Here is a 27,448-nt window from a genome sequence, read left to right on the forward strand (position 1 = left end):
ATGCTGAGAATGGAGACTGGCAAGTGAAGTTGGATGAAAGCAACAGCTCTCTGACTGCATTCTGGATGCCATTTGGGAGGTACAGATGGTTGCGCATACCATTTGACATTTTTACTGCTCTGGAAGAGTACCAACGCAGACAGCATGAGATAATCAATGGTCTACCAGGAGTGGAAGCGATCGTGGATGATCTTCTAGTCTAAGAATGTGGAGATACGATGGAAGACGCCATCGCAGACCATGTTCGGAATCTAGTGAGACTGCTGGAGACAGCTCAGCAAATGAAACTAAACCTGACCAAGAAAAGGTTGCAGCTGAAGATGACTGAAGTCAGGTACATAGGGCATGTAGTGACAGTTAAAGGACTGCACCCTGATCCTGATAAGGTGCGAGCAGCAGCAGAGATGAAGAAACCAACAGATGTGAAGGCAGTTCAATGACTTGTTGGATTTGTGAACTACCTAGCCAAGTTCTTGCCCAGTCTGTTGTCAGAGTGTGAACCGCTACACAAGCTCACTGCAAAGGATGTTCAGTGGTATTGGGGCACAGACAAAGAAGCAGCTTTTACTTACATCAAACAATTAGTGATGACAATGACAGTGCTGAGGTACTATGATGTCATTGAGGAAGTCACCCTGCAGTGTGATGCTAGTGAAACAGGACTTGGAGCAATGCTCATGCAGCAAGGGCAGCCAGTTGTGTTTACATGCAGAGCGTTAACCAAACTGAACAACACTGTGTGCAGACTGAGAAATAGTGTCTGGCTATTGTTTCTGCTTGTGAACATTTCAACCAGTACCTGTTTGGGAGAAAGAAAGTGATGGTAGAGTCTGACCACAAGCCACTTCAAAACATCTTTCTCAAATCACTGCTACCTGCTCCAAAGCATTTGCAAAGGATGTTACTTCATTTGCGGAGTTATCACTTGGAAGTGAAGTACAAGCAAGGAAGGCAGTTGTACATTGCCGACATACTGTCCAGAGCTGTGCTCCCTTTGAAGAAAGTTGACACTGGAATTATCTTATCACAGTTGGCCACTATTCAGACTACTGGGAGTTAGACCAGCTGACATCAACAACTACCAGTGAGATTGTAGAATGCCTGAAAGTACATTTCAGTTGTTACAACATTCCCCACATTGTGATGAGCGACAATGGCCCTCAGTTCATGAGTGAAGAATTCAGCTGCTTCATGAACAATTGGGAAATTCAGCATTACACATCATCTTTACACTATCCCCAGCCAAATGGAAAGGCTGAGGCAGCAGTGAAAATTACAAAAGCTCATAAAGAAATCTACTAGATCGTTAAGGGGGCAGGGTCCACACCGCAATTTTCAAAAAGCAATCCGGTGAGCCCAACCAGTCTGATACATGATATTGCGCAGCTGTTGGGCTGACAACAGGCAGGGGATAGCTTTGTTGATTGAGGAAGGAATTTTTTCAGCCCATGGAAATTCTGCGACGGGGCCCAGTGCAGGACATTTCTTTTTCATTACGGAACCCCTAGCTCACCAGTTCATTCTACTGTCCCTCTGAGGAGCTGCCTGCTCTCCACGGCAGGGCAGGCCCCATCTTGGCTGTCACTTGCCTTTATCTCTGGTGTAAGGCAGGCAGCTCCCATCTCCTCCAGACACTCGGTGCCACTAATTGGTCATCAAGCTTGCCTCCAGTCCAATTAGGGCATTACCAAGCAAAGATCGCATCGCGGGACTGATGCAATGGGATGGGGACCCAAGAATCATCCAGGTGTCGGGTTCCCATTCCTGTTTTGAAAATCCATCCCATATTCAGGTTCAGCTGCACACAGATGCATAAGGCAGCTGGAAGATGGACTGTTTCCCAGAGCTGAAAGATATATAAGCTTCCCCTGTGATGACAGTAGGCAGAATGAGCATGTACTCTTTCACATCTCAGGCTGCCTTCCCACAGTTGCAGGCTGCCAGTGATTGCACACAAGCAGCAGTCTGAGCAGTTCCTGACTGACCGGGGCAGACATCAATCATTCCATAAATGTGCAGCTATTCCCAACATGTTCCACCCTGGAACAAACCTGAAAGGGTGGATGCTTGGGGAAAAGGATACTCATGTCAAACTGTGTTACCTGCCATGCAAGAAACCCCTTTCGGGTCAACCTAACCCTTTACAGATAAATGTGGGAAAAGCTAACAGATGCCTGAAGGGTTCACCACTGAATATTTATATTTTTTCTTGCTACAATGCATAGAATTATATATAACTTACAGCACATAAACAGGCCATTCAGCCCAACGAGTCCATGCCAGTGTTTATACTACATACAAACTTCTGCCTTTATCTAACCCTATCAGTGGAACCTTTTATTCCTTTCTCCCAGATGTGTTTATCCAGCTTCGCCTTAAATGCATCTGTGCTATTTTATTCAACTACTGAGTTAATGAATTCCACATTCTCACCATTCTCTAGATAAAGAAGTTTCTCCTAAATTCTTTATTGGATTTATTTAGACTATCTTGTATATATATATATATATATATATATATATATATATAAATGGCCTTTGCCTCAAGTACCTTCTTTATATTTACCTCATCGAACCTTTCATAATCTTAAAGATCTCTATCAGGTCACCCCCTCAGCCTTCTCTTTTCTGGAGAAATGAGCCCCAGCCCGTTTGGTATTTTTCTTGTAATTGTACCCTCTCAGTTCTGGTAAAATCATTGTAATTTTTTTCTGCACCTTCTCTGGTGCTTCTACTTTTGATCTGTATTATAACTGTGGCTCAGTAGGTCACACTCTCACCTCTGAGTCAGGAGGTTGTGCGTTTAAGGCCCACTTCAGGGTTTGAGCACAGAAATCAAGGCTGACACTCTGGTGCAGTACTGAGGGAATGCTACACTGTTGGAAGTGCTGTCTTTCAGATGATATATTAAACTGAGGTTCCATTCTCCCTCTCAGGTGAACATAAAAGATACCATGGCACTATTTTGAAGAAGAGCAGGGGAGTTATTCTCAGTGTCCTGGCCAATATTTATCTCTCAACCAACATCACATAAACAGATTTTCTGATCATTATCACACTGCTGATTATGGGAGCTTGCTATGCACAAATTGGTTGTCACATGTCCTATATTACAACAGTGACTAAACTTCAAAAGTGCTTCAATGGTTATAAAGCACTTTGAGAATCCTGTGGTTGCAAAAGGTGCTATATAAATGCAAGTCTTTCTTTTTCTTTGTTTTTTATATTATGGAGACCCGAACCACACACAGTGCTCCAAGTGTGTTCTAACCAAGATTCTGTACAAGTTTAATATAACTTCTCTGCTTTTCAATTCTATTGAAAACCTCAGTACTTTGATGCTTTTTTACCTTTTCATGAATGTGCATCATTGTTTGTACTGATTTGTGTATCTATATCCACAGTTTCATCTACCCCATTTCGACTCTAAGTTTCCAAGGAGTATGTGGTCTCCACACATATTCATTCTGTAAGTTTATTAATGTATTCTTGCATATTGCAGTCCTCTTCAGTACTACCTAAACCCTTCAATTTTGAGTCATTCACAAGTTTTGAAATTGTATTTCTGATTCCCAATACCAAATCTTTTATGTCAATAGTGAACAGTGGTCCCTGTACCGTTCCTTGTGGAACAGCACTGCACATCTTTTGCCAGTCTGAGTTATTGCCCTGAACCCCTGTCTCTGTTTTGTAGCCACATTGCTATTCAATCTGACACTTGTTTCCTTACTCTCATGTTCTGACCTTAATCATGATTCGACCTTACTGAAGACTGTTTGAAAATACAAATATATTATATCTACTAAATACCCTTGTCTACTCTTTCCATTACTTCTTCAAAGAATTCAATAAGGTTGGTCAAGCATGATCTTCCCTTTTGAAATCCATGCTGACTACTTTTTAATTTATTTTCATTTTCTAGACATTTTTCTATTATATCCTTGAGTTAAAAAAAAGTAGCTGGAATTCTATTAAGTAAGTTAGTTATGAAAGGGGTGAAGGGTTCCACGCATGAAGTAGCTTATTCTGTTTGATGTTGACATATAATATACGTGTGAGTGAGCACATAATGATGTTTTATTCTGCTTTTTTACAAGAGACCACCACCTCTTTTCATGTCTTTCTCTTTTTTCCATGTTACTGTCTGCACATATTTTTGTTAAAGAATGAATATCTTTTGGACCTGTCTCTATGGGACAGTCAACAATAGGCTAATTTATATGCAAGTCTGGCCATGAATAATATATCCTGCAGATTACTCAATGTGAGGCCTACTATATGAGCCCTGGCCATGCCTGTGCACAACACTTGAGTAGTACATGCCCTTGCATCAGGGCACAAAACCAGAGAATCACCATGAAACCTGAAACAGAATTAGAAGAAACAATATCAAAATGAAAATTGAAGCTTAAATTGGTTTGAACACGGGTAATGTTCTGTCTTCATGCGCTGTGCACCACGTTCTTACTGTTAACACTGATAGTTGGAAAATAATGCACAGTATGTGCCTGGATTTCCAATAGGCAAGGATCCTGGCCTGGACCATGAATTTAGAAATTACCCCAAAAAGGTCAAAGTCAGCATCATTGTTTCATGTTTAATACTTTAACTGAAAAAGAATAGCAGCATCATTTGAGGGAAAGAGAAGGAACTTCCTCCTAAAAATGCTTTTGCCATTAAATAAAACTGTGCCGCGCTCTACTACTGGGAACTGTTGAATGTTTCACCCCATCAGCTTTAATTTTATTGTTGCCGAGATTCGATCATGTACACTAGATTGATCAGAGAGGTTCATACCAGCACACATCTTGCTTTACTACATTTATACACCATAACAATAAAAGTCGAATTAATGCTACCGGAGGTAATGCATGGAAGGTATATTGAGAAAACCCACGTTAAGTTCCGCTGATAACCCACAGTATAAAAGCATCACCTGTATGGTCCCAGCCAGGGACAGTACAATTGCCCTTAGTGTCCTTGAACCGGAGTGTGGGAAAGTGGGCATTGGAATGAGAAGGTGGTGGGGAGTGGGGGGAGTCTGGGCTGGATATCAGCAATGATGATTGCTTACCAGTTACTAGTTCTGAAGAAGGGTCTCTGACTTGAAACATTAACTTTGCTTCTCTCTGCACAGATGCCGCCAGACCTGCTGAGTATTTCCAGCATTTCTTGTTTTTATACCGGTTATCTCTTGCCTGAAGTATGTACATGTGATCAATGAGGATAGGATTTGGCTCATTCATGATGCCCTTCAGAGTTAAATAGCCTTCTGACACTCAGGCCTGAATTTTAGACTAGCGGCGAGCTCTGTGTGGTGGATTGAGGGAGGCAAGGTCTGTCTTGAGGTCAGAAAACCCAAAAGAATGACTTTCCTGAATATCCAATCGAGAGTTCTGATTGTGCTAACCGGAGGAGGCCCCAATGGGGGAGATCCGATTGTGGTCAGAGGAGCAGATGATGATCGGAGGAGCAGGTGATGGTCAGTGGGGGTGGTTTGATGGTGGTCGGGTGGGCTCTGATCGTCAGTGGGGGACAGAAGATATTTCATGGGGAAGGGTTTAACGGGTAGCTTACTGGATTGTGTGGGGAGGCGGTGGCGCAATGGTATTGTCACGGGGCTAGCAACCCAGAGACCCAGGGTATTGCTCTGGGGACATGGGTTCAAATCCCACCACAGCAGAAGGTAAATTTGAATTCAATTAATAAATCTGGAATTAAAAAGCTAGTCTAATGATGGCCATGAAACCATTGTCAATTATTGTAAAAACCCATCTGATTCACTACTGTCCTTTAGGGAAGGAAATCTGCTGTCCTTACCTGGTCTGGCCTACGTGTGACTCCAGATCCACAGCAATGTGGTTGACTCTTACATGCCCTCTGAAATGGCCTAGCAAGCCACTCAGTTGTATCTAACCACTAGCACTGTGGGTGTACCTACCCCACATGGACTGCAGCGGTTTAAGAAGGCAGCTCACCACCACCTTCTCAAAGGCAATTAGGGATGGGCAATAAATGCTGGCCTGGCCAGTGATGCCCACATCCCATGAACGAATAAAAAAAAAATATCAGCACTCCTCCTCCTAGCCCACATGCAATGCTGTAAAGCAACGTACCTCATGCGGATGGGTTTGAGGTGGGTTGGGTTCCTGTTTGGGATCTTTTGCATTTTAACCTCTGATAGAACACCAACCTGTCCATTTTTAGGAGTTAGGATTCAGGCCTTATTGTTCAGACTTTCCTTGAGGACTGGCCCTTTCAATCAAGTGTACGAGGGCTCCTGATACCTGTGGGACCATACCACCAACAAGTGTTGGTGCCTTTAGGAGGAGACTATGGGCAAATAGGCCTGTGCTTCGCTGTAAGCTACAATCTAACCTAGAGTAGTTAGAGCTGAATTATTGGTAGTAAATGATTCCTGGACTGAGTCTGCCTTGATGGTGTAGTCACTTGTCGCCTCACTGATGTGTCAGCATGCTGAAAGATTGAATGGATCCCTAGTTCTGCAGTGTCAATATTTTTAAACGTCAATGAATGGAAATTAGGTGTAGTGTCCATTAACTTACAGTGATATTCCTGGCAAGGAAACTTGGAATCTCGTCATTTGTAGGTCGGATTATAACATAAAATGGCACCTCTGTGGACCGATGCTCCCCATCAGTAACATACAGCATGAACTGATCTGCTGTTGGTTCAATTCGCTGATGTCGAGACTGAACATAGTTTATGTGCAAATCCTTCATATGTTTCAGGTCAAAGGAATCTAGGAACAAAAATGAGGGGAAATTGACAATGGGCTACAGCTTATGTATATATATTATATATATACACACATATATATGGGTGAGTGTTTATATAAAACTGACATCACAGTTATTCACTTTTACTAAATGCATAATCTGAATGAATTTTAATGCACCTCAGGAGGGGGTTACTGTTGGTATGGGGAGGAGGCAGGGACACTTTTGAATTTTTGCACCCATGATACTGCCAAACATTCCTAGATATGGAGAAAAGGTCACTTTATTCTGTCCTCAGAATGCGTCACAGCGCCGATCCCACATTCTGCACCAGCCAATTGTATGGTCTTTTGAGTGAGATTTACTAGTGTCAACTGGTGAGCAGTTTTATATGTGGGTTCATTAGGAACTGGGTGAGACTATGAAAACTTAGCTTATGTGGGCTCCTTGCAACCAGCAAAGAAAGTAGTGGGAAAAATTGGATAAGGCTCGAAACTGGGAGCAAGGATCGCAATGCACAATTAAATTGCAATGGTTGTGATGCAGGCAGCATATAAACTTTGTGCTGCCTGCTTATTTAAATGATAATACCATGCAGCCACTCAGCAGCGCATTTAATGCTGGGCCACATGACTCAGCAGGGGGACCAAGTTCATGCAAGGTGAGTGCCACTGAAAGCTAGCCTACAGATCTACCTGCATCTCTTAAAAGGGAGGTGCATTCTGGCTGCAGCAAGTGCTAGACGTGGCTGGGGAAGATTGTTTCATCTGAAAGAAGAGTGAATATGGCACAACACAGCTGCGAGCATGCTCCAAGGTTCTCTGATGTAGGACTGGAGACCTTGGTGTAGAAGGTGGATAGGAGGAGAGGTTTTCTATCTACTGGGGAGCAGGAGAACCTCCAGACAGACAGGCAGTGGGAGCAAATAGCAGTGCAGTCAATGCCAGCAGTGTAGCCCTGAGGACCCGGATGCAGTGCCGAAAGAAGTTCAATGACCTCACACAAGTGGTCAAGGTGAGTGAATGCATCTTGAAATACCAGAGCCTTCCAAATGAACAACCAGCCTCACACAGTGCTCCATTCAGCAACTCTCCTTCACCCAACATTCTCTATCAACGATGACTCATACTTCATATTCACAGCTTCACTTGGCCCTCATACATATACCACTGCTGTAAGACACACACCCACAACTCATAGCTTGCAAACACTGCCAGCTATTCAACTATGACAGGCACATCACCCAAATGCAGTGCAGCACACTGACACACTTCCCTCTCCTTTGCAGGATAAGGTGGTGCACAACCACAGGCAGTAGCACCTAACTGGCAGGGGTCAGGTACGGATGCATGTCCTCACCCCAGTGGAGGAAATAGTGCTGTCTATCATTGGAGAGGCCACGTTGAGGTCTTGGCCAGTGGCAGAGCTGAAACCATTGAACATTGAACAGTATGTTCCTACCTAATCCACCTTCTCATATCCCAATTCTCTCCTCATCCCACAATTTCTGCTGATTTACTAACTGCAGATGGTGTACGTATGCACCCTTGATCCCTCCTCCCCTCCTCTTTCCCTCACCACAAGCTGACATTTGTACCTATCTCCTTTCAGATACCAATGAATTCTGGTGGAGTTAGCTCCACTATCAGCGTATCTCACTGGTACTTTCTATCTTCTAGCATATTAAAAGGGCATTGTCTTCATGAAAAAGTATTTGTCGAGCCTATTTTTTTGGTTAAAGAAGAATAAGAATCATGCCACACTTTTTACAAACTGACAATATGCACAAATTGTGCAATGATGAATTTTACCATCAAAGTAATGGGGAAAAAAAAGACTTTTGCCAAACATTTTCTCTCTTGAAGGTGGAGCCCCATAAGCACTGCAATTTTACAGATTTACAGACTATTGTACACATTGGAAATACAGAGACATGTTTGCAGCCAGTGGCTAAAACATTCTATGTGGTTTGGAGAAACCCACGATCATTTCTATTTGATATTACCTATGCTGATGCCCATATTGCTCTTCTCATAGCCTGGTGAAGGTAATGTGTTCTCTATGTAACCAAACTGGGGTGGGGACCACAGAATAAACGCCAGATCATCAACAGCAGTATCTGGATCAGCAGCACACAAATGGTCGATAGTGATGGCAGCTGATGACCCCTCATCAACGACAAACGTTTCACCTGAAATGAGACAGAATCAGATAGAGATGAATTTAATTTGGAATTAAAACAAGCCAATCTTTTTCTATTAGTTCGAGGATGATACCACTTTACTAGTGAACCATCCTCTGTCTGGGCAGATTAGTGTAAAGGCCTGCTACCCGACCCGAAATCGGTGGGACACTGATGACATGTGTCGGGTTGGGTCGCTGTTCTGGGTCTGGCTTTCGGGCTCGGGTCGGGCCGGGTCCGGGTCGGACACACGCAGTACTACCTTTTGCTCTGCTGGGTGAAAAAGGGAAGTAGAGTAAGTAAGTGTCAAAATTTGAAAAGCCTGCCTGAGCTGGGAGGCTGGGACGTCAAGGAGGGAAATGTGCATCCGGACTCCACAGACTCTGAGTCTGCGCAGTGAGTGTCTCTTTGACGTCATCACACTCATGCTGCAGCTTCCTTCCATTCCATCCATCCAAATGTTGTAAGTACAGTGAGTGCATTATGGATGTAAAACAAATGCTGTCAACTGGAGAAAGCGAACATTCCGGTGGTCGGGTCGGGCTCGGGTCGGGTTGGGCCCGGGAAAAAATGGAAGGTCTCGGGTCGTGTTCATAAGGTCAGAAGTGGGGATGTTCGCTGATGATTACACAGTGTTCAGCACCATTCGCAACTCCTCGGATACTGAAGCAGTCCGTGTAGAGATGCAGCAAGACCTGGACAATATCCAGGCTTGGGCTGATGAGTGGCAAGTAACATTCGCACCACAGAAGTGCCAGATAATGACCATCTCCAACAAGAGAGAATCTAACCATCTCCCCTTGACATTCAATGGCATTACCATCACTGAATCCCCCACCATCAACAGCCTGGAGGTTACCATTGACCAGAAACTGAACTGCAGTAAAGGCCGGCTCGGGTCTGCAAATGAAACCCGACCCGAGCCTGACAGAACCACATCCGACCCGAGACCGACCCGGCCCGAATCCTTTCATTTTTCCCGCGCCCGACCTGACCATCAGTTAACATAGCTTCTGTTTGTCATTTTGTTGCTGACCTGCACACTTAAAAAAAACAGTAACTGAACAACCTGTCAAGTCCAAAAAGTACATTAACATTGGAGCCATGTACCGGAGGTGGTGATAGGGTGTGTCCGATCCGGCCCCAGCCCGAATGCCAGATCCGGAAGAGCGACCCGACCTGGCCCGAACCCGACACATGTTGTCAGGTCCCGTCGAGTTCGGGTCGGGTAGCCATGCTCTAAACTGGAGTAGCCATATAAATACTGTTGCTACAAGAGCAGGTTAGAGGCTGTGAATTCTGCAGTGATTAAGTGACCCCCTGTCTCCTCAATGCCTATCCACCATCTACACGGCACAAGTCAGGAGTGTGATGGGTGCAGCTTCAACAACACTCAAGAAGTTCAACACCATCCAGGACAAGGCAACCTGCTTGATCAGCACTCCATTGACCACATTCAACATTCACTCCCTTCACCACTGATGCACAGTGACAGCAGTGTGTACCATTGACAAGATGCACTGCAGCAACTCACCAAGGCTCTTTAGACAGCACCTTCCGAACCCACGACGACTTCCAGCTAGAAGGACAAGGACAGCAGATGCATGGGAACACCACCACCTGCAAGTTCCTATCCAAGTCACATACCTTTCTGACTTGGAAATATATCATCATTCCTTCAACGTCGCTGGATCAAAATCCTGGAACTCCTCTTATGGGGAATCTAGAACTAGGGGGTACAGTTTAAAAATAAAGGGTGTCCAATTTAAGTCAGAGATGAGGAGGAATTTCTTCTCTCAAAGGGTCATTAATATTTGGAAATCTCTTCCCCAGAGAGCAGTGGAGGCTGGGTCATTGTATATATTCAAGGCTGAGTTCGACAGAGTTTTGATCTACAAGGGAGTCAAGGGTTATGGGGCGCAGACAGGAAAGTGGAGTTAAGGCCACAATCAGATCAGTCATGATCTTATTGGATAGCGGAGCAGAATTGAGGGGCTGAATGGCCTAACCCTGCTCCTATTTCTTATGATCTCCCAAACAGCACTGTGAGGGTACCTACACCACAGAGACTACAGCGGTTCAAGAAGTTGGCCCACCATCACCTTGTCAAGGGCAATTATGGATGGGTAATAAATGCTGGCCTAGCCAGTGATGCGCACATCTCATGAACCAACAAATAAAACACTGCAGCAACATGATATATTTCCTGGCATCCAGTTTTGTCACAGAGATTACAGGTTTCATTTATAATGTAAATTCATCCACCCCATGGACTGGATTACACTCCCTCTGCTTTGAAAATAAAACGGTCTTGAACTGGCCTGGATATAGACAGCCATGCCCCATGACTGTAGTGCCCAAGGCTTCCAGAAGTGAATTTCCACCTTTCTTCAGAGGCAGGCATTACAGTGCAAGCAGGAACCTTGCCAAAGACCGGCACAAATTATCGTAATGAGGCTGAGTCTGGACAATCCGCCATGGTCGGGTCAGGTGGGTCGTGCAGCAATAGCAGGAGTAACCCTGAATGCAAACCTCACCTCTACGGGAAGTCAATGGAAATAAAAATTAGGAGAGATGGAAAAACAGGCTGTCAACTTGCTATCACCCACCTTACGCTATCACACAAAGTCAAGAACTTTGGTTGTAACATGGGGTAAATTTGTTAAACACTCGGGCTGGAAATTTACGTCCACTGCCTTAAAAGTTCAGAGCGAGACAGCCTCCCCCCGGCCTGGCAGCCACGTGGAGGTTTTACGTCACCCAGGCCCTTAATTGGCCTCAGGCGGGACTTTTGCCACTCTGAGGCAGGAAGTCACGCCTCCAGGAGCTTCCTACCAATTGGGGGCTGGCAGCTCCTTGGTCCCAGCTGAGTTTTGGCCACTGCTGGGACTGCACCCAGCTTTCGGAGGATCGTGGACACCGCCAGTCCAGCGATCGCAGGCTTCGAGTCGGAGAAACAAGCAATGATCAGGAATCTGGTGAGCAACCCTTAAGAAATGAAGGTCTGTGCAGGATCAATACCTCTGGTTTATCTGATGCTGACCAGAAGGATCCATCAAAGCTATGGGCAACATTAGAAAGTCAGTTTAAGATTAAAGTCAATTTCAGAGTACACCACCTGGAACTCATGCGATATAGACACAAAGTCGATTAGAGCTTGGACAACCTTGCCAACTAATGCAGAGAGAAAGCAACAGAGTGCGACTTCTCTGATGCTAAACTCAGAGAACGCATTATGGAGTTGATTATCGCTTCCAGTTCTATTGAGGCGTTCCAGAAAGACTTCCTGGAAAAGCCAAAGGTACGCAGTGTGAAGAGCATACTACAAGATGGACGCAGAGATGAGGCAATTATTCCAGGGAGGCAGTGTTTTCAAGCCTGAGGGTCTGAAATACCTGTTGGTACAATATCCAAGGACCCAGGCAGAACAAGGTGCACAGTAACTGAGGACTCTCCTACCAACCGCATAAATGCCTGGCATATGCAGACATGCGCAAGGCATATGGGCTTAGAGGGCATTGGGCCAAACTCCACAGAATGTCCGGCGGCAGGAACTTGGGGAGATGTCAGAACGAACAGTGCTCAAACTACAGAACTCCACCACCCAGAGGCAAAGGGAGGCAAGACACTTCCAGGCATCGCCAACAGCACAGACCCAGCTAGAAAATGGGGGGGGAATGGGGGAACGCCTAACCAAAATGGATGAAGTGGATTGAGGTGAAGATAATACAGGTAAACAACAATTTCACATGATCACTTTAGTAGAATAGCTCCATTGTGTTAACGAAATGGAAGCTTTTGCAGCACTCCAGATCGTCTGCCCAATAAGGCTGGAAGGCATCAACTGAGAATGAAGACTGACACAGGTAAAGTGCCATCCCTCTACCTTTCCACATCCTCAAGGCCATGTTCCACGAGGCATGGCAGTCAGTGGTCTAACCCATAAGCATGAAGCTTACGGCATACAATGGTTTGACAATAAAGTGCCTAGGTTCTCTAGACATGAAATGCAGGTACAAAGAGTCAACATGGTCCACTCAGATATTCCACATGGTGGATGTGTTTTTTTTTATTCATTTCATGGGATGTGGGCAACGCTGGTCAGGCCAGCATTTATTGCCCATCCCTAATTGCCCCAGAGAAGGTGGCAGTGAGCTGCCTTCTTGAACCGCTGCAGTCCATGTGAGGTAGGTACACCCACACTGCTGTTAGGAAGGGAGTTCCAGGATTTTGATCCAGCGACAGTGAAGGAATGACGATATATTTCCAAGTCATGATGGTGTGTGGCTTGGAGGGGAACTTGCAGGTGGTGGTGTTCCCATGCATCTGCTGCCCTTGTCCTTCTAGGTGGTAGAGGTCATGAGTTTGAAAGGTGCTGTCTGAGTAGCCTCGGTGCATTGCTGTAGTGCATCTTGTAGATGGTACACACTGCTGCCACTGTGTATCGGTGGTGGAGGGAGTGAATGTTTGTGGACGGGATGCCAATCAAGTGGGTTGCTTTGTCCTGGATGGTGTCGCACTTCTTGAGTGTTATTGGAGCTGCACCCATCCAGGCAAGTGGAGAGTATTCCATCACACTCCTGACTTATGCCCTGTAGATGGTGAACAGGCTTTGGGGAGTCAGGAGGTGAGTTACTCTCCGCAGGATTCCTAGCCTCTGACCTGCTCTTGTAGCCATGGTATTTATATGGCTACCCCAATTCAGTTTCTGGTCAATGGTAGCCCCAGGGTGTTGATAGTGGGGGATACAGCGATGATAATGCCATTGAATGTCTATATTGTCCAAGTCTTGCTGCATTTCTACACAGACTGCTTCAGTATCTGAGGAGTCGCTGAACATTGTGCAATCATCAGTGAACATCCCCACTTCTAACCTTATGATTAAGGGAAGGTCATTGATGAAGCAGCTGAAGATGGTTGGGTCTAGGACACTGCCCTGAGGAACTCATGCAGTGATGACCTGGAGCTCAGGTGATTGACCTCCAACAACCATCACCATCTTCCTTTGCGCTAGGTATGACTCCAGCCAGCGGAGCGTTTTCCCCCTGATTCCCATTGACTCCAGTTTTGCTAGGGCTCCTTGACGCCATACTCGGTCAAATGCTGCCTTGATGTCAAGGGCAGTCACCAGCAGGACAAGCAGTAGCAGGGCTGCTGATGTGTAACAAACTTAACATGGTCACCACCAATGAGCTGACCCAGTAAGAAGATCACGGCAGTCAAAACAGGTGTACACCCATTGGTTCGTTACAAGTCCTCCAGAGGTTGTAGCTGGACCGATTTGACATGGTTTATTTTCCACGGAGACGCAGACCTACACCTTCAATCGACATGCCGCAAAAACGCAGCATGCACATTTGAGAAAAGTTGGAGATGGAACTGGATGGAATGGGAAAACAAGGCATCATTTAACGAGTTCAGCATCACATGGACTGGTGCAGTTTTATCACTATCGCAACCATCTTCCTCTGAGCTAGGTATTCGACCATGTTTATACCTGAGGAGGTTAAACAAAGCCTTCAAGAAATGTCCTCAATGCTAGAAGAGTGAAACTCAATGTTTTCTGGAGAGAAACACTTTTCCAAATTAGACATTAAAAAACAATATTGGGCTGACCACCGGTCAAGAGAGTTACAAGAGTGAACAATGTTCAGAACTCCTTTTGGCAGGTACTGTTTCCTCAGTTTACCATTTGGGCTGTCGGTCAGCAAGGATACATTTCAACTACAAATGGACCAGATAATGGAACGCGTCCCAGGCTGTGTGTGTATTACGGATGACATCGCCGTAGTAGGACTCACGGAAGGAGAGCATGACGGAAATTTACACCTGTTAATGGAGACAGCCAGATGCAAAGGTTTGGTTTACAACAGCATAAAGCGCTCCATCAAGGCCTATAGCATAAATTTTTTTGGTACCATTTACTCAAGCTCAGGTATCCACCTGGATCCTGCAAAGATCAAAGACATCCAGTCAATGCTGACACCGCAGGAAAAGGACAACCTCCAAAGGTGTCTCGGTCTATTCAACCTCCTTACTGCATACATCCCGATCTTCTCGGAGAAGACATCTCCACTAAGGGAATTGCTGAAGAAAGACCATTCCTGTGAAGGACGATCACCAACATGCATTCAATGCATGGAAACAAGCACCGTCAGCTGAGTCACGTCTTCAATACGATGACCGTCGAACGGCAACAACATTAGAAGTGGACACATCACAGAAAGGTCTCAGATCGTGACTTCATCAAGACAGCAAGCCTGTTGCATTTGGTTCAAAAAGTCTGTTGCATTTGGTTCAAAAAGTCAGCACAAGCAAATTAATCCAATATTGAACAAGAAACTCTCGCTCTTGTCTTCATGATCACCAGGTTCCATACATACTTATTCAAGAAAAAGTTCACAGTCAAGACAGATCATAAGCTGTTGGAGATGATGTGGAGAAAACCCCTCATGAGTGCACCGCCTTGACTCCACAGGGTACTGATCAAGATTCAGGGCTACAACTGTGATGTTAGATACAAACCCAATAGTCAGATGATCCTATCAGGCACTCTAAGTAGACTGCCCAACCTTGGGAAGGTGTGAGATATACCACTTCAGGTGGACGAAATCTGTGCAAGTTTGGAGGACGTCTACAATGTAGATCTTAAGAGCTTTGGTCAAAACAAAAGAGAGGAACTCCAAAGGGAAAGCTCTCAAGATCCCATAATCTGAGCTCTGTGGCATATCATTGTAGAGGGTTGGTTCGAGACCATTCAGGAGATCATGGATCTGAGAACCTATTGGCCATATTGAGATGAAATCGGTATATCCAATGGAGTACTATTCAACGAACGCCAAGTATTCATTCTGGCAACATTTCAGTCTAACATACTTGGACAACTCCACTAAGGACACATGAGAATAGAGAGGATGAGACAACTTGCTCGTGAGTCAGTGTTCTGGCCTGGCATCAGCAAGGACATTGACCAGATGGTGAGATCTTGTGATGCACATTAGGAACATCAAACTAGTCAACAGAAAGAGCCCCTCCAACCACATGACATACGGTAATCACCATGGACGAAGATAGCAACAGATATCTACTCTGTGGGCAGAGGATACTATCTGCTAATGACTATCACTCCAAATTTCCTATTGTGCAGAAGGTTCAAGATACATCGAGTACTGCAGTGGCCAGCACAGTTAGTGCCATCTTTAGTCTTTTTGGTGCCCTGGTAGAAGTGGTATCCAACAATGGTCCACAATAGACAGGAAAACCATTCAGGATATGTGTGAACGATGGTCCATTAACCATGTCGCATCATCACCCTGATACCCTAATTCAAACAGTCAAATCACTGATCAAACAGTGTTCGGAAACCAGGCAAGATATCCAAGAGTGTTCTTGCATCTTTGCACAATGCCAGTAGACTCAGGATTGCCATCACTTGCTGAGATTCTGTTTGGTTGACCAGTGAGAATCACACTACCGAGTTATCATCTCACCAAGTCGTCCTTGATCATGCATGCGGGTGCAGAATTACTGCCACGATATGTTGGCCAGAAGGTGAGGATCCTACACCTGCAAGAACAGACAAGGATCCCAGCAGAGGTGTCAGATGTATGCAAAGAACCACGTTCATATGAGGTGACAACTTCAAATAGTGCGATACTGTGAAGGAATCAATCTCACCTCAGGGGACACTCTGCTAGCCATGTACTAGGCGACGAACCAGCATCACCTACATGTACCTGCGTACGTTTTACAGATGAAGAGACAACAAGCAATGCACTGACAATTGAGGACAATCATCCCAACACAATCTTCAGGAGGAGAGGACTGACAGTTTGAGAACACACCAACGAGTCAGCTGACAACCAGTACAATTCCAAATGTAAACACCACCTTGAAGAAGAGCATTCCAAATGTTCTTGTTACAGTCGAATGTTTTATGTTAGTAGTGTTATAGTTGTCAAATTTCTTATGTCTTATAAGGGTTGCTTATTCATATACGTATTAATGTTATACTATATGGGGCTGTCAGTTAAAGGAAGGGGGATGTTCTGATAGTGTATTTGTTCATATCTTATGCATAAATATTATAATATATGTTTATGCTATCACTGGAAGTGATGCAATATACGTGATTCAGTTCTCTTGCACACAGTTTACACCTGTAAACTCAAGCAACAAGTCAGCATTCAAGCTCTGTGTTCAACATCTATGCCTGCCCTTCAGCTTTGTTTGTATTAATATAGAAAGAGATAATACAGCAGGGCTGACACAAGTAGAGCTATCATGTTGATCTCTCTGTGAAGTATGACTATCTCCATCGTTCCTCTTGCAGGACTAGAGGGCCCACAACAGGAGGCAGACAGCCCGAACATTTAGAGGCATTCTGGATCTTCAGCCTCTCAGCACAGCTGAGAAAGCAGCCATCGAATTGGCAGAGACATAGGGTGGCCATGCCATATCCGATGGAGGGACTGGAGTCTCCATGAAATAGAGTGAGGAATTCCTTCCATCGACATACAGATCACTCTGGAGACCCACATCATGTATGGTTGGCATGGAGAGATCAGCACATGTTTGCGTTCTCTCATGCAGGTCAGCGTCCACAGTAAACTCAAGCAGAAGGCGGACAGCCATCCACCTCTGAGGAAAAGGAGCCCTCAGAGGATCCCCCTACCATGACTCTCCTGCACCTTCCGCCAGCGCAGATGCTTTCACCTCAGTGGGTAACTGCTTGGCATTAGAATCAGGTTCGCAAGCTGCGACAGCTGAGGCCTCTGACTTTCTCATCCAGCAGTATGGGAAACTCTCTCATCCAGCAGTACGGCCAACTCTCTCGTCCAGCAGTACAGACAACTCTCTCGTCCAGCATATGGACAACTCTCTCATCCAGCAGTACGGCCAACTCTCTCGTCCAGCATATGGACAACTCTCTCGTCCAGCAGTATGGGCAACTCTCTCATCCAGCAGTACGGCCAACTCTCTCGTCCAGCAGTATAGACAACTCTCTCGTCCAGCAGTATAGACAACTCTCTCGTCCAGCATATGGACAACTCTCTCATCCAGCAGTACGGCCAACTCTCTCATCCAGCAGTACGGCCAACTCTCTCGTCCAGCATATGGACAACTCTCTCGTCCAGCAGTATGGGCAACCACACATCTCACCCAACAGTTTGTTCACCTGATACAGTTACCCAAACACAAGCCCCATCTTGCAGAGCCCCCGACCCTCCCTCCCTCCCCCAGAGCCCCCAAGACCATAACTCTCCTTGCAGAGCCCCCAACCCTCCCTCCCCCAGAGCCCCCGAGAATATAACCCTCCTTGCAGAGCCCCCTATCCAACCCCCCCAGAGCTCCCGAGACAATAACCCTCCTTGCAGAGACCCCAACTCCCTCCCAGAGCCCTCGAGACCATAACCCTCCTTGCAGAGCCCCCGACACCCTCCTTCAGAGCCCCCGACACCAACCCCACCACCCCCCCACCCCCAAGAGCCCCTGACAATAACCCTCTTTGCATAGCCCCTGACCCCCTCTTCCAGAGCCCTGGGACCACCAGCTTCCTTGCAGAGTGCACAGCACTACAGTCCAAAAATGGCCTCCACACCCCCTCTCCCCCTATGCAGTGCTGGTTATGGTTCCCTCCCTGACGCAGAACTGAAGCCTTGCCTCGGTGCCTCCGACTTTCAACAGTCGTGAACCCGAAGACACGTGAGTGCTGCCCGCCAACCACTTAAACCCAAGCCCCTCAATCAAATCACAACGAATGAGATGCTAATGTATTGAAAGTAAGTGTTCAACAATTTAAAATACATTCCTTTCATTTCGGGGTGCAGATTCTGCCTTGGTGCTTTCCTGCGCTGACTAAATCCGGAATCGATGTCATAACACCGGATTTCCAAGCGGACGTTTTCAACTCGATTCTCCATCCCCCCACACCACTATTCTCGTTTCAAACGGCCGCACAAATTTCTGCCCTGTTGCTGCATTCTCCTGCTATATTTTTCCTTTTCTGGTGTATTTTCCTCTGTGATAAATCAAAACGTTAATGTTCATCTGTCCTCACCTCCCCCCACCACTAACAGCAGCGTGTCCCAGTGAGATTTTTCTCATTGCCCTCCTCATGACCCCCGATAACCTCATCGTGCCCTCCAGTTTTTGAAACCTCTGGTCTAATGAGATGTTCTGCATAATTAGTCCCAAAAGTAACTGAGTTAAATAGGCATCCTTCCTCTCATCCCTATTTCATCCGAGCCTGCAGTCCGTCGGAAAAAATACTTAGTCATACTAATAGAGATTATCACAAAGTCAGTATTTTTTGTTGTTTTCTTACCAATAATGATTCTTGGTGGCTGGTTGTTGATGGGCAGTACAGTAATGTTGAGATCATACACAGGGAGAGAGTTGTGCATCGGTAATGGAGGGGGAAGCCGTTCCTCGTAGCAGCAGCCTCCCACTGTACCTCCATCCCAATCCGAGATAACAAAAGTAATGGTGTCAAAACAGGGGGCTAAACCCACCTCACCGCCTGAGCAGAACAAGAATTAAAACAGCAAGAATCATTATTCAAATGAAATAATTCCATCAGCATTTTACTTTTAGTCCTGAGTCTTAACTTGACACTAAGGGCAGGATTTTTCTTGTTGCAAGCTGCAAAAATGGCAGAGCGCACGTGCAAGATCTTCTCCGTGGAACCGCGGTGGCTCATTTACATGGCCGGAGCGGTTTGCCCACCCCCGATGACGGGGAGGGGGCAGGCACTCTGTTCCGGGCGATGCCGTCTGGTGTCACTGTGCCTGCACTGGCACCATTTTTAACATGCATCCAGCCCTTTAGTTTAATATAATTTTTTTAAGTTAAAGGAGAGAGAAAATTAAAGTGCAAAATTGAATAAAAGTTTCAATCCCCTCTCCTACCCCTCCCCCAAGGACTAAACAATTTATTCATTGCCCTCTCCCCCAACAATAATTACCTAGCGATCCTGACCTTATCCCCTCCCCAGAATTTATCACATTTTACCTTCAACCTCTTCCCAACATCTCTTCCAGCAATTGCAATGGTTTTCCTCGCTTCTCCCCAGCCCCCGCCCTGAACACTTACCTGCTCCCCCCTCCCAACCAGTCTTCCACCTCAGATCTTCGAACGGAGATCCAAAGGCGCGGGAATTCCAGCAATTGGCCAGAATATCACAGCGGGACGGCCGGCGTGATGAGGTAAGTATTTATTCATTAATTTAAATAAATTAACATATTTGAATGATGTTCCATCGCCGAGCGGCTGGGGGGCTGCAACAAGGCCTCACCACCGCCGGTAATATGGCAGGGGCTTCTTGGCGTTGAGGCCCATGGTGGGCCTCTCCCGGAGGTATTTTCTGGGCCCCCCACCACAACCCCCAACGTCTGGGGGCTGGAAAAATTCAGCCCTTCAAAAGTTCAAATCACAAGCCGGCCTAGAAGTAACAGCGTTCAGCTTGAGAATTCTACTGCCCCCCCCTTCTTTTCTCCTCTTGCCGCTTCAGAAGGGGTTCACTGCTGCTGGGGTGCAGTTCCACAAAAACAGGTGCTTCCCAATATTTTGAGTAGCATTAGCAGCCTATTCCACAATGGAGGTGTCCCCCAATCCTATTCTTCCCCAACATTTCCTGCAAGGATAGTGATCAGGAGCTGAAAGCCTGGGTGGTTTTCCTAACAATATCAAGGGGTGCTGAGCCCAGTTGAAGTGCCCTGACTATCTACCCTGATAGGGATTGTTTAACCTGATGGAAAGTGGAGATTGAGCCTAGGAGCTTCTGATCAATTTTTACTTCGCTCTTTTTCTTCATCCACCATTAGTTTGCTTTGTCATGGAATGAAAGATAGACACTTTACTACAACAAGAATTAGACAATGTTGAGGAAAAAATACAGATCGAATAATTACAGAACAAACAGATCTATGGGGGGGTACTTTTTGCTGGAGGCGGGGGTCTTGACGTCGGGGAAAGTCCAGGGAACTTGTCAGCTTTTGGTCCATTAGTTTGCCTAGTATTTTGTCTCTCGTTATAGTTATTTTAAGTTCCTTCATCCCTTTTGCCCCCTGATTTTCTACTATTATTGGGATGCTTTTAGTGTCTAAATAGCCTATAGGGAAGATAGAAATAAATAGCAAATGGATTAAAAACCTTATAGCAGAAAAATGGACATGGAACAAGTCCAGGGTCTTTTCCAATTAGAATTGAACAACTTCTATATGTAAATACCTTCCATTTTTAACATTATTTGAGCCAGTTTCCACACAGCCACAACACTGCTCTGTCAGAATTTCCAGCTTGTCAACACAAAAAGGTTAGGAAATATCCCTGATTTGATAGCGTTTTGTTTGCAAAACCAAACAAGTATCGAGTACACATTGTACAGGAGACTGAAAAAAACAAAAAAAAAACAGAAGGCTGCCAGGAAGCGAGTTCTCACTAGTAACTAGGAGCAACTCCAATTACCAAAATGTGATGTGTCCTATCAATTCTATCAGTCATGATTTCCCTTAAGAGTCCCTTTGCTTGTCAGTACAGATTCTTACAGGTACCTTGAGGCAAGGATTAGAGTTTTCGAATGCCTGCTCCTCAACTGATGCAACTGGATTTGCAAATTCAGACTCGAACAATCAAACATCAGAAAGAGGTGGACAGCAAAAAATCTTAGTTTCTGGCAATTTACATTTAGGAAGATTAGAACATCCAGACAGCTACGATCCTTTATGTGAAAAAGTTCTTCCTGATTTCATTCGTGAATGGCTTAGCTCTCATTTTAAGAAATCTGCCCCTTGTTCTTGGTTTCCTCACCATAGGAAATACTTTCTCCATATCTATCCCATCAACTCCTTTTAGCATTTTAAATACCCTGATCTGATTACCCCTCCCTATACACAATCTCCTATACTCAAGGGGATACAAACCAAGTTTATATTAATTTAACACTCTAAACCCCACCAATGGCATTGCAAAAAAAACAACAACTTGTGGAGGCACTCAATAGCAACTGTGCAGTAACATAAATGCAGAATTTGATAGAAACATACAAATATAGAAAACCTACCGCACCAGAAGATCCATTCAGGCTATCTTGTATACCGGCCAATAAAGAGGTATCCAGCCTAATCCCACTTTCCAAAGTGCCAATTTATGGCAATTCAAGTGCATATTCAAGAATGTTTTAAATGAGATGAGGTCTTCTGCCTCTACAACCCTTTCAGGTAGTGAGATTCCCACCACCCTCTGGATGAAAAGATTTCTCCTCAACTCCTCCCTAATTCTTCTACCAATTACTTTAAATCTATGCCCCTAGTTACTGACCTCTTTTCTAAGGGAAAAATGTCCTTCCTTTCCTATCTAGGCCCTACAGAATTTTAAACACCTCAATTAAATCTCCCTTCAGGTGACAAAGAAAATAACCCCAGCCTAGTCATAGCTAAAATTCTCCATTCCTGGCAACATCCTTGTAAATCTCCACTGTACCCTCTCTGGTGCAATCACATCCTTCCTATAAAGCAGTGAGCAGAACTGTATGCAGTACTCTAGCTTTGGCCTATCTAGTGTTTTATACAGTTCCCGCATAACCTCCCTGCTCTTATGTTCCATGCCTCGTCTAATAAAGTAAGGTATCCTGTATGCCATTTTAACTATCTTATCTACCTGTCCAGCCACCTTCAGGGATCTGTGGACATGCATGCCAAAATCCCTTTGCTCCTCTACATTTCTCAGTATCCAACCATTTATATTATGTATTCTCTTGCGTTGTTTGCCTTTCCAAAATGGTTTACCGCACACTTCTCCAGATTGAATTCCATTTGTCACTTTTCTGCTTACTTGACCAGTCCATTGATATCTTCTTGCAGTCCATAATTTTTTTCCTCAGTATCAACCACACAGCCAATTTTTGTATCATCTTCAAAATTCTTAATCATGCCCCCTACATTTAAATATAGATCATTGTGTATACCATGAAAATCATGGGACTTAGAACTGAGCTCTGCAGAACCACACCAGAAACAGCCTTCCAGTCATATAAACATCAACCATTACCCTCTGCTTCCTGCCGCTGAGCCAATTTTGGATGCAACTTTCCATGTTCCCTTTCTGACTGGTCTGCCGTGTGGGAGACGTGTGTAAAGGAAAAAAGACTTGCATTTTAATAGTGCTTTTCATGACCGAGGATGTTCCAAAGCACTTTATGGCCAATTAGTTACTTTTGATGTGTACTCACTGTTGAAGAAAGGGTGTAAAGACATTCTTAGTAACTACAGGCTGGTCAGTTTTATATGGGTAGGCATTTTAAAAACAATAATCAGGGAAATGTTAACAGGCACTTGGAGAGGTTTAAGTTAATTAAGGAGAGAGAGCATGAATTTGTCAAAGACAAATTGTTTTTGACTAATCTAATTGGAGTTTTTTTGATGAAGTAACAGAGCAGGTCGATGAGGAAAATGCAATGGATTTTAAGAAAGCATTTGGCAAAGTACCACATAAAAGGCTAGTTAACAAAATTCAGGTTCATGGAATAGGAGGATAAAAAAGGAATTGGTTAAGGACAGAAAACAGCAAGTCATGGTAAAAGGTTGTTTTTCAGATTGGAGGATGGTAGGCATGACATGGATTCAATAGGCCGAATGGCCTCCTTCTGTACCATAATGACTCTATGACAGGAATGTCCCCCCGGGTCAGAACAAGGATGACTGCTTTTTTTGTTCATATGCTTTGGATATTGGAATAAGGAGTAAAATTTCTAAATTTGCCAATGATACCAAACTTGGGGCTGCGGCAAACAGTGCAGATCATTCCAATCAACTGCAACAGGACATCGATAGGCTAGCAGAATGGGAAGACAAGTGGCACATGGAATTTGATACAGACAAGGGTGAGATGATTCATTTTGGCAGAAGGGATAGGGAGAGGCAATATATAATTTATTACACAGTTCTAAAGAGTGTACAGGGACAGAGGGACTTGTGGGTTCATGTGTATCGATCTTTGAAGGTGGCAGGACATATTGAGAGAGCAGTGAGCAAAACATATGGGTTCTTGGACTTCATAAATAAAGGTATTCAGTACAAAAATAGGGAACTTACACTGAACCTTTTAAAGCTCTGGTTAGGCCTAGACTGGAGTATTTCTTCCCATTCTGGTCACCACACACAGGAAGAATGTGATGGTCCTTGAGGAATTGAAGAGATTTACCAGAATGGTTCCAAGGATGAGGGATTTTAGCTACAAGGTCAGGTTGGAGAAGCTGGGGTTGTTCTCCTTGGAGCAAAGGAGATTGAGGGGAGATTTGATAGAGGTGTACAAGATTATAACAGGTTTGGATAAGGTAGACAAAGAAAAGCTGATCCATTAGCTGATAATACAAGGACTAGGAGACACAGATTAAAGGTTTTAGGCAAGAGGTACAGAGGGGAATGTGAGAAAGAATTCTTTACGCAGCAAGTGGTAATGACCTGGAGCTCGCTGCCTAGAGGGTGCTAGAATTGGAGACGGTCAATAATTTTAAAAGGAAATTGGATGGGCACTTGAGGGAAATAAACTTGCAGGACACCGGGGATAGACCAGGGGAATGGGACTGACTGGATGTTCGACAGAGAGCCAGCATGGACTTGATAGGCTGAATGACCTCCTTCTGTGCCATAATGACGCTATGCTGTTGTAACGTAGGAGATACAGCAGCCAGTTTGTGCACAGCAAGGTCCCACAAACAGCAATGAGATAACAGCTAGATTGTCTGTTTCAGTGAATTTGGTTGAGGGATAAATATTGGCCAGGACACCAGGGAGAACTCTTCTGCTGTTCTTCAGCATAGTACATGGCACCTTTCATGTCCACCAGGGAAGGCATCTGGGCCTTGACTTAATGACTCATCTGAAAGACATTAAACAGGTGTAGCAGTGGTTAAGACTAGACCAGCATTAAATAAGGAGCAGCTGCTTACCAGCGTGTACGTAAGTCACTATTCCAGCAATAACATCTGCCTGAGAAAAGTGGTCAACAATCTGGTTGTGCTTCTGTACCGCACCATGGACTGGTTGCCGTGCAATCATAAACATCAGCTTCTTATCATCACTATCCATGTCAGTAGCATAGAGATTTTCTATTGTAATGATGACTTCTTCCCCTTCAAGGCAATACAACATGGGGTTCAGACCAGGCTTCATCACCGGAGGCTCATCATTCACCGGCAATACCTAGAGTGAAAATACAGAACACTATATAAAAATTAAGCTGCAACAGAAACATCTGACTGCCAGTCTTTTGTGTGTTACCTTTAAAACAAGCTTTAAGTTCAGAGTCATAGAGTTATACACCACAGAAACAGGCCCTTTGGCCCATCATGTTCATGCCAGCCATCCAGCACCTATCTATTCTAATCCCATTTTCCAGCACTTGGCCCATAGCCTTGTATGCTATGGTGTTTCAAGTGCTCATGTAAATACTTCTTAAATGTTGTGAGGGTTCCTGCCTCCACCACTTCTCAGGCAGTGTGTTCGAGATTCCAACCACCCTCTGGGTGAAAACATTTTTTCCTCAAATCCTCTCTAAATCTCCTGCCCCTTACCTTAAATCTACGCCCCCTGGTTATTGACACCTCCGCTAAGGGAAAAAGTTACTTCCTATCTATCCGATCAATGCCCCTCATAATTTTGAATACCTCAATCAGGTCCCCCCCCACAAACTTCTCTGCTCTAAGGAAAACAACCCTAGCCTATCCAGTCTCTCTTCAGAGCTGAAATGCTCCAGCCCAGGCAACATCCTGGTGAATCTTCTCTGCACCCTCTCCAGTACAATCACATCCTTCCTATAGTGTGGTGCCTAGAACTGGACACAGTACTCCAGCTGTGGCCGAACTATCATTTCATTCAGCTCCATCATAACCTCCCTGCTCTTATATTCTATGCCTCGGCTAATAAAGGCAAGTATCCCATATGCCTTCCTAACCACCTTATCTATCTGTTCTGCTGCCTTCAGTGATCTTTGGACAAGTACACCAAGGTCCCTCTCACCCTCTCTACTTCCATCCATTGTATATTCCCTTGCCTTGTTAGTCCTCCCAAAGTGCATCACCTCACACTTCTCAGGATTAAATTCCATTTGCCACTGCTCTGCCCATCTTACCAGCCTCACTATTTACAACACCACCAATTTTCGTGTCATCTGTGAACTTATTGATCATGCCTCCTATATTCATGTCTAAATCATTAATGTACACTACAAACAGCAAGGGTCCCAGCACCGATCCCTGCGGTACACCACTGGTCACAGGCTTTCAATCGCAAAACAACCCTCAACCATCACCCTCTGCCTCGTGCCACTAAGCCAATTTTGGATCCAATTTACCAAATTGCCCGAGATCCCATGGGCTCTTACCTTCTTGACCATCTCCCATGCGGGATTTTATCAAAAGCCTTGCTGAAATCCATGTAGACTACATCAACTGCTTTACCCTCATCGACACACCGAGTCACCTCCTCGAAAAATTAAATCATGTTTGTTAGACATGATCTCCCCTGACAAAGCCATGCTGACTATCCTTGATTAATCCCTGGCTCTCCAAGTGGAGATTAATCCTCTCCCTTAGAATTTTGTACAATAGTTTCACTACCACTGATGTTAGACTCACTGGCCTGTAATTACCTGGTTTATCCCTGCTACCCTTCTTGAATAATGGTACCACATTCACTGTCCTCCAATCCTCTGGTACCTCTCCTGTGGCCAGAGACGATTTGAAAATTTGTGTCAGAGCCCCTGCTATCTCCTCCCTTGCCTCACTAGCATGTGGCACAGGGAGTAATCGTGAGATTACACCGTGAGGTCCTGCTTTTTAATCTGCTACCTAGCTCCCTAAATTCTTGTTGCAGGACCTCATCCCTCTTTCTACCTATGTTGTTGGTACCAATGAGAACCACAACCTCTGACTGTTCACCCTCCCCCTTCAGAATGTCCTGCAGCCGTTCCGTGACATCCTTGACCCTAGCACCAGGGAGGCAACATACCATCCTGGAGTCACGTTTGCGGCCACAGGGGCACCTATCTGTACCCCTTACGATAGATTCCCCTATCAATATAGCTCTCCTACTCTTGTACCTCCCCCTCCTGTGCAGCTGAGCCATCTGTGGTGCCACAGACTTGGCTCTTGCTACATTCCCCTGAGAAGCTATCTCCCCTAACAGTATGCAAAGTGGAAAATCTGTTAGAGAGGGAGATGGACCCAGGGGACTCCTGCACTACCTGTCTAGTTCTTCTACCCTTCCCAGTCACGCATTCCCTTTCTGCCTGAGCAGTCTTTACCTGCGGTGTGACCACCTCCCTGTACGTGCTATTCACGATGATCTCAACCTCGTGGAAGCTCCACAGTGTCCCCAGCCATCGCTCCAGATCTGAAACACGGAATTCGAGTAGCTGCAGCTGCAGACACTTCCAGCACACGTGTACGCCCTGGACACTGGAAGTGTCCCTGACTTCTCACATTGCACAGGAGGAGCACTCCACACTGCTGATTTACTCCCTTAAAT

At 45.1% G+C, this 27,448-nt stretch overlaps 1 protein-coding gene across 1 annotated transcript in view; it reads right to left on the minus strand.

Annotated features, from left to right (window-relative positions):
• Window positions 1-27,448, minus strand: part of frem1a (Fras1 related extracellular matrix 1a) — a 356,873-nt gene that overhangs the window by 148,815 nt on the left and 180,610 nt on the right. The window contains exons 16-19 of the mRNA XM_068030756.1: window positions 24,871-25,123; window positions 19,249-19,443; window positions 8,745-8,930; window positions 6,566-6,762 (exon numbers count right to left, since the gene is read on the minus strand). Of these exons, the coding sequence (XP_067886857.1) occupies window positions 6,566-6,762; window positions 8,745-8,930; window positions 19,249-19,443; window positions 24,871-25,123 (831 nt within the window). The remainder of the gene's footprint in view (window positions 1-6,565; window positions 6,763-8,744; window positions 8,931-19,248; window positions 19,444-24,870; window positions 25,124-27,448) is intronic.

Source organism: Heterodontus francisci, chromosome 4 (genome assembly GCF_036365525.1).
Source record: "Heterodontus francisci isolate sHetFra1 chromosome 4, sHetFra1.hap1, whole genome shotgun sequence".
Classification (NCBI taxonomy): Eukaryota; Metazoa; Chordata; class Chondrichthyes; order Heterodontiformes; family Heterodontidae; genus Heterodontus; species Heterodontus francisci.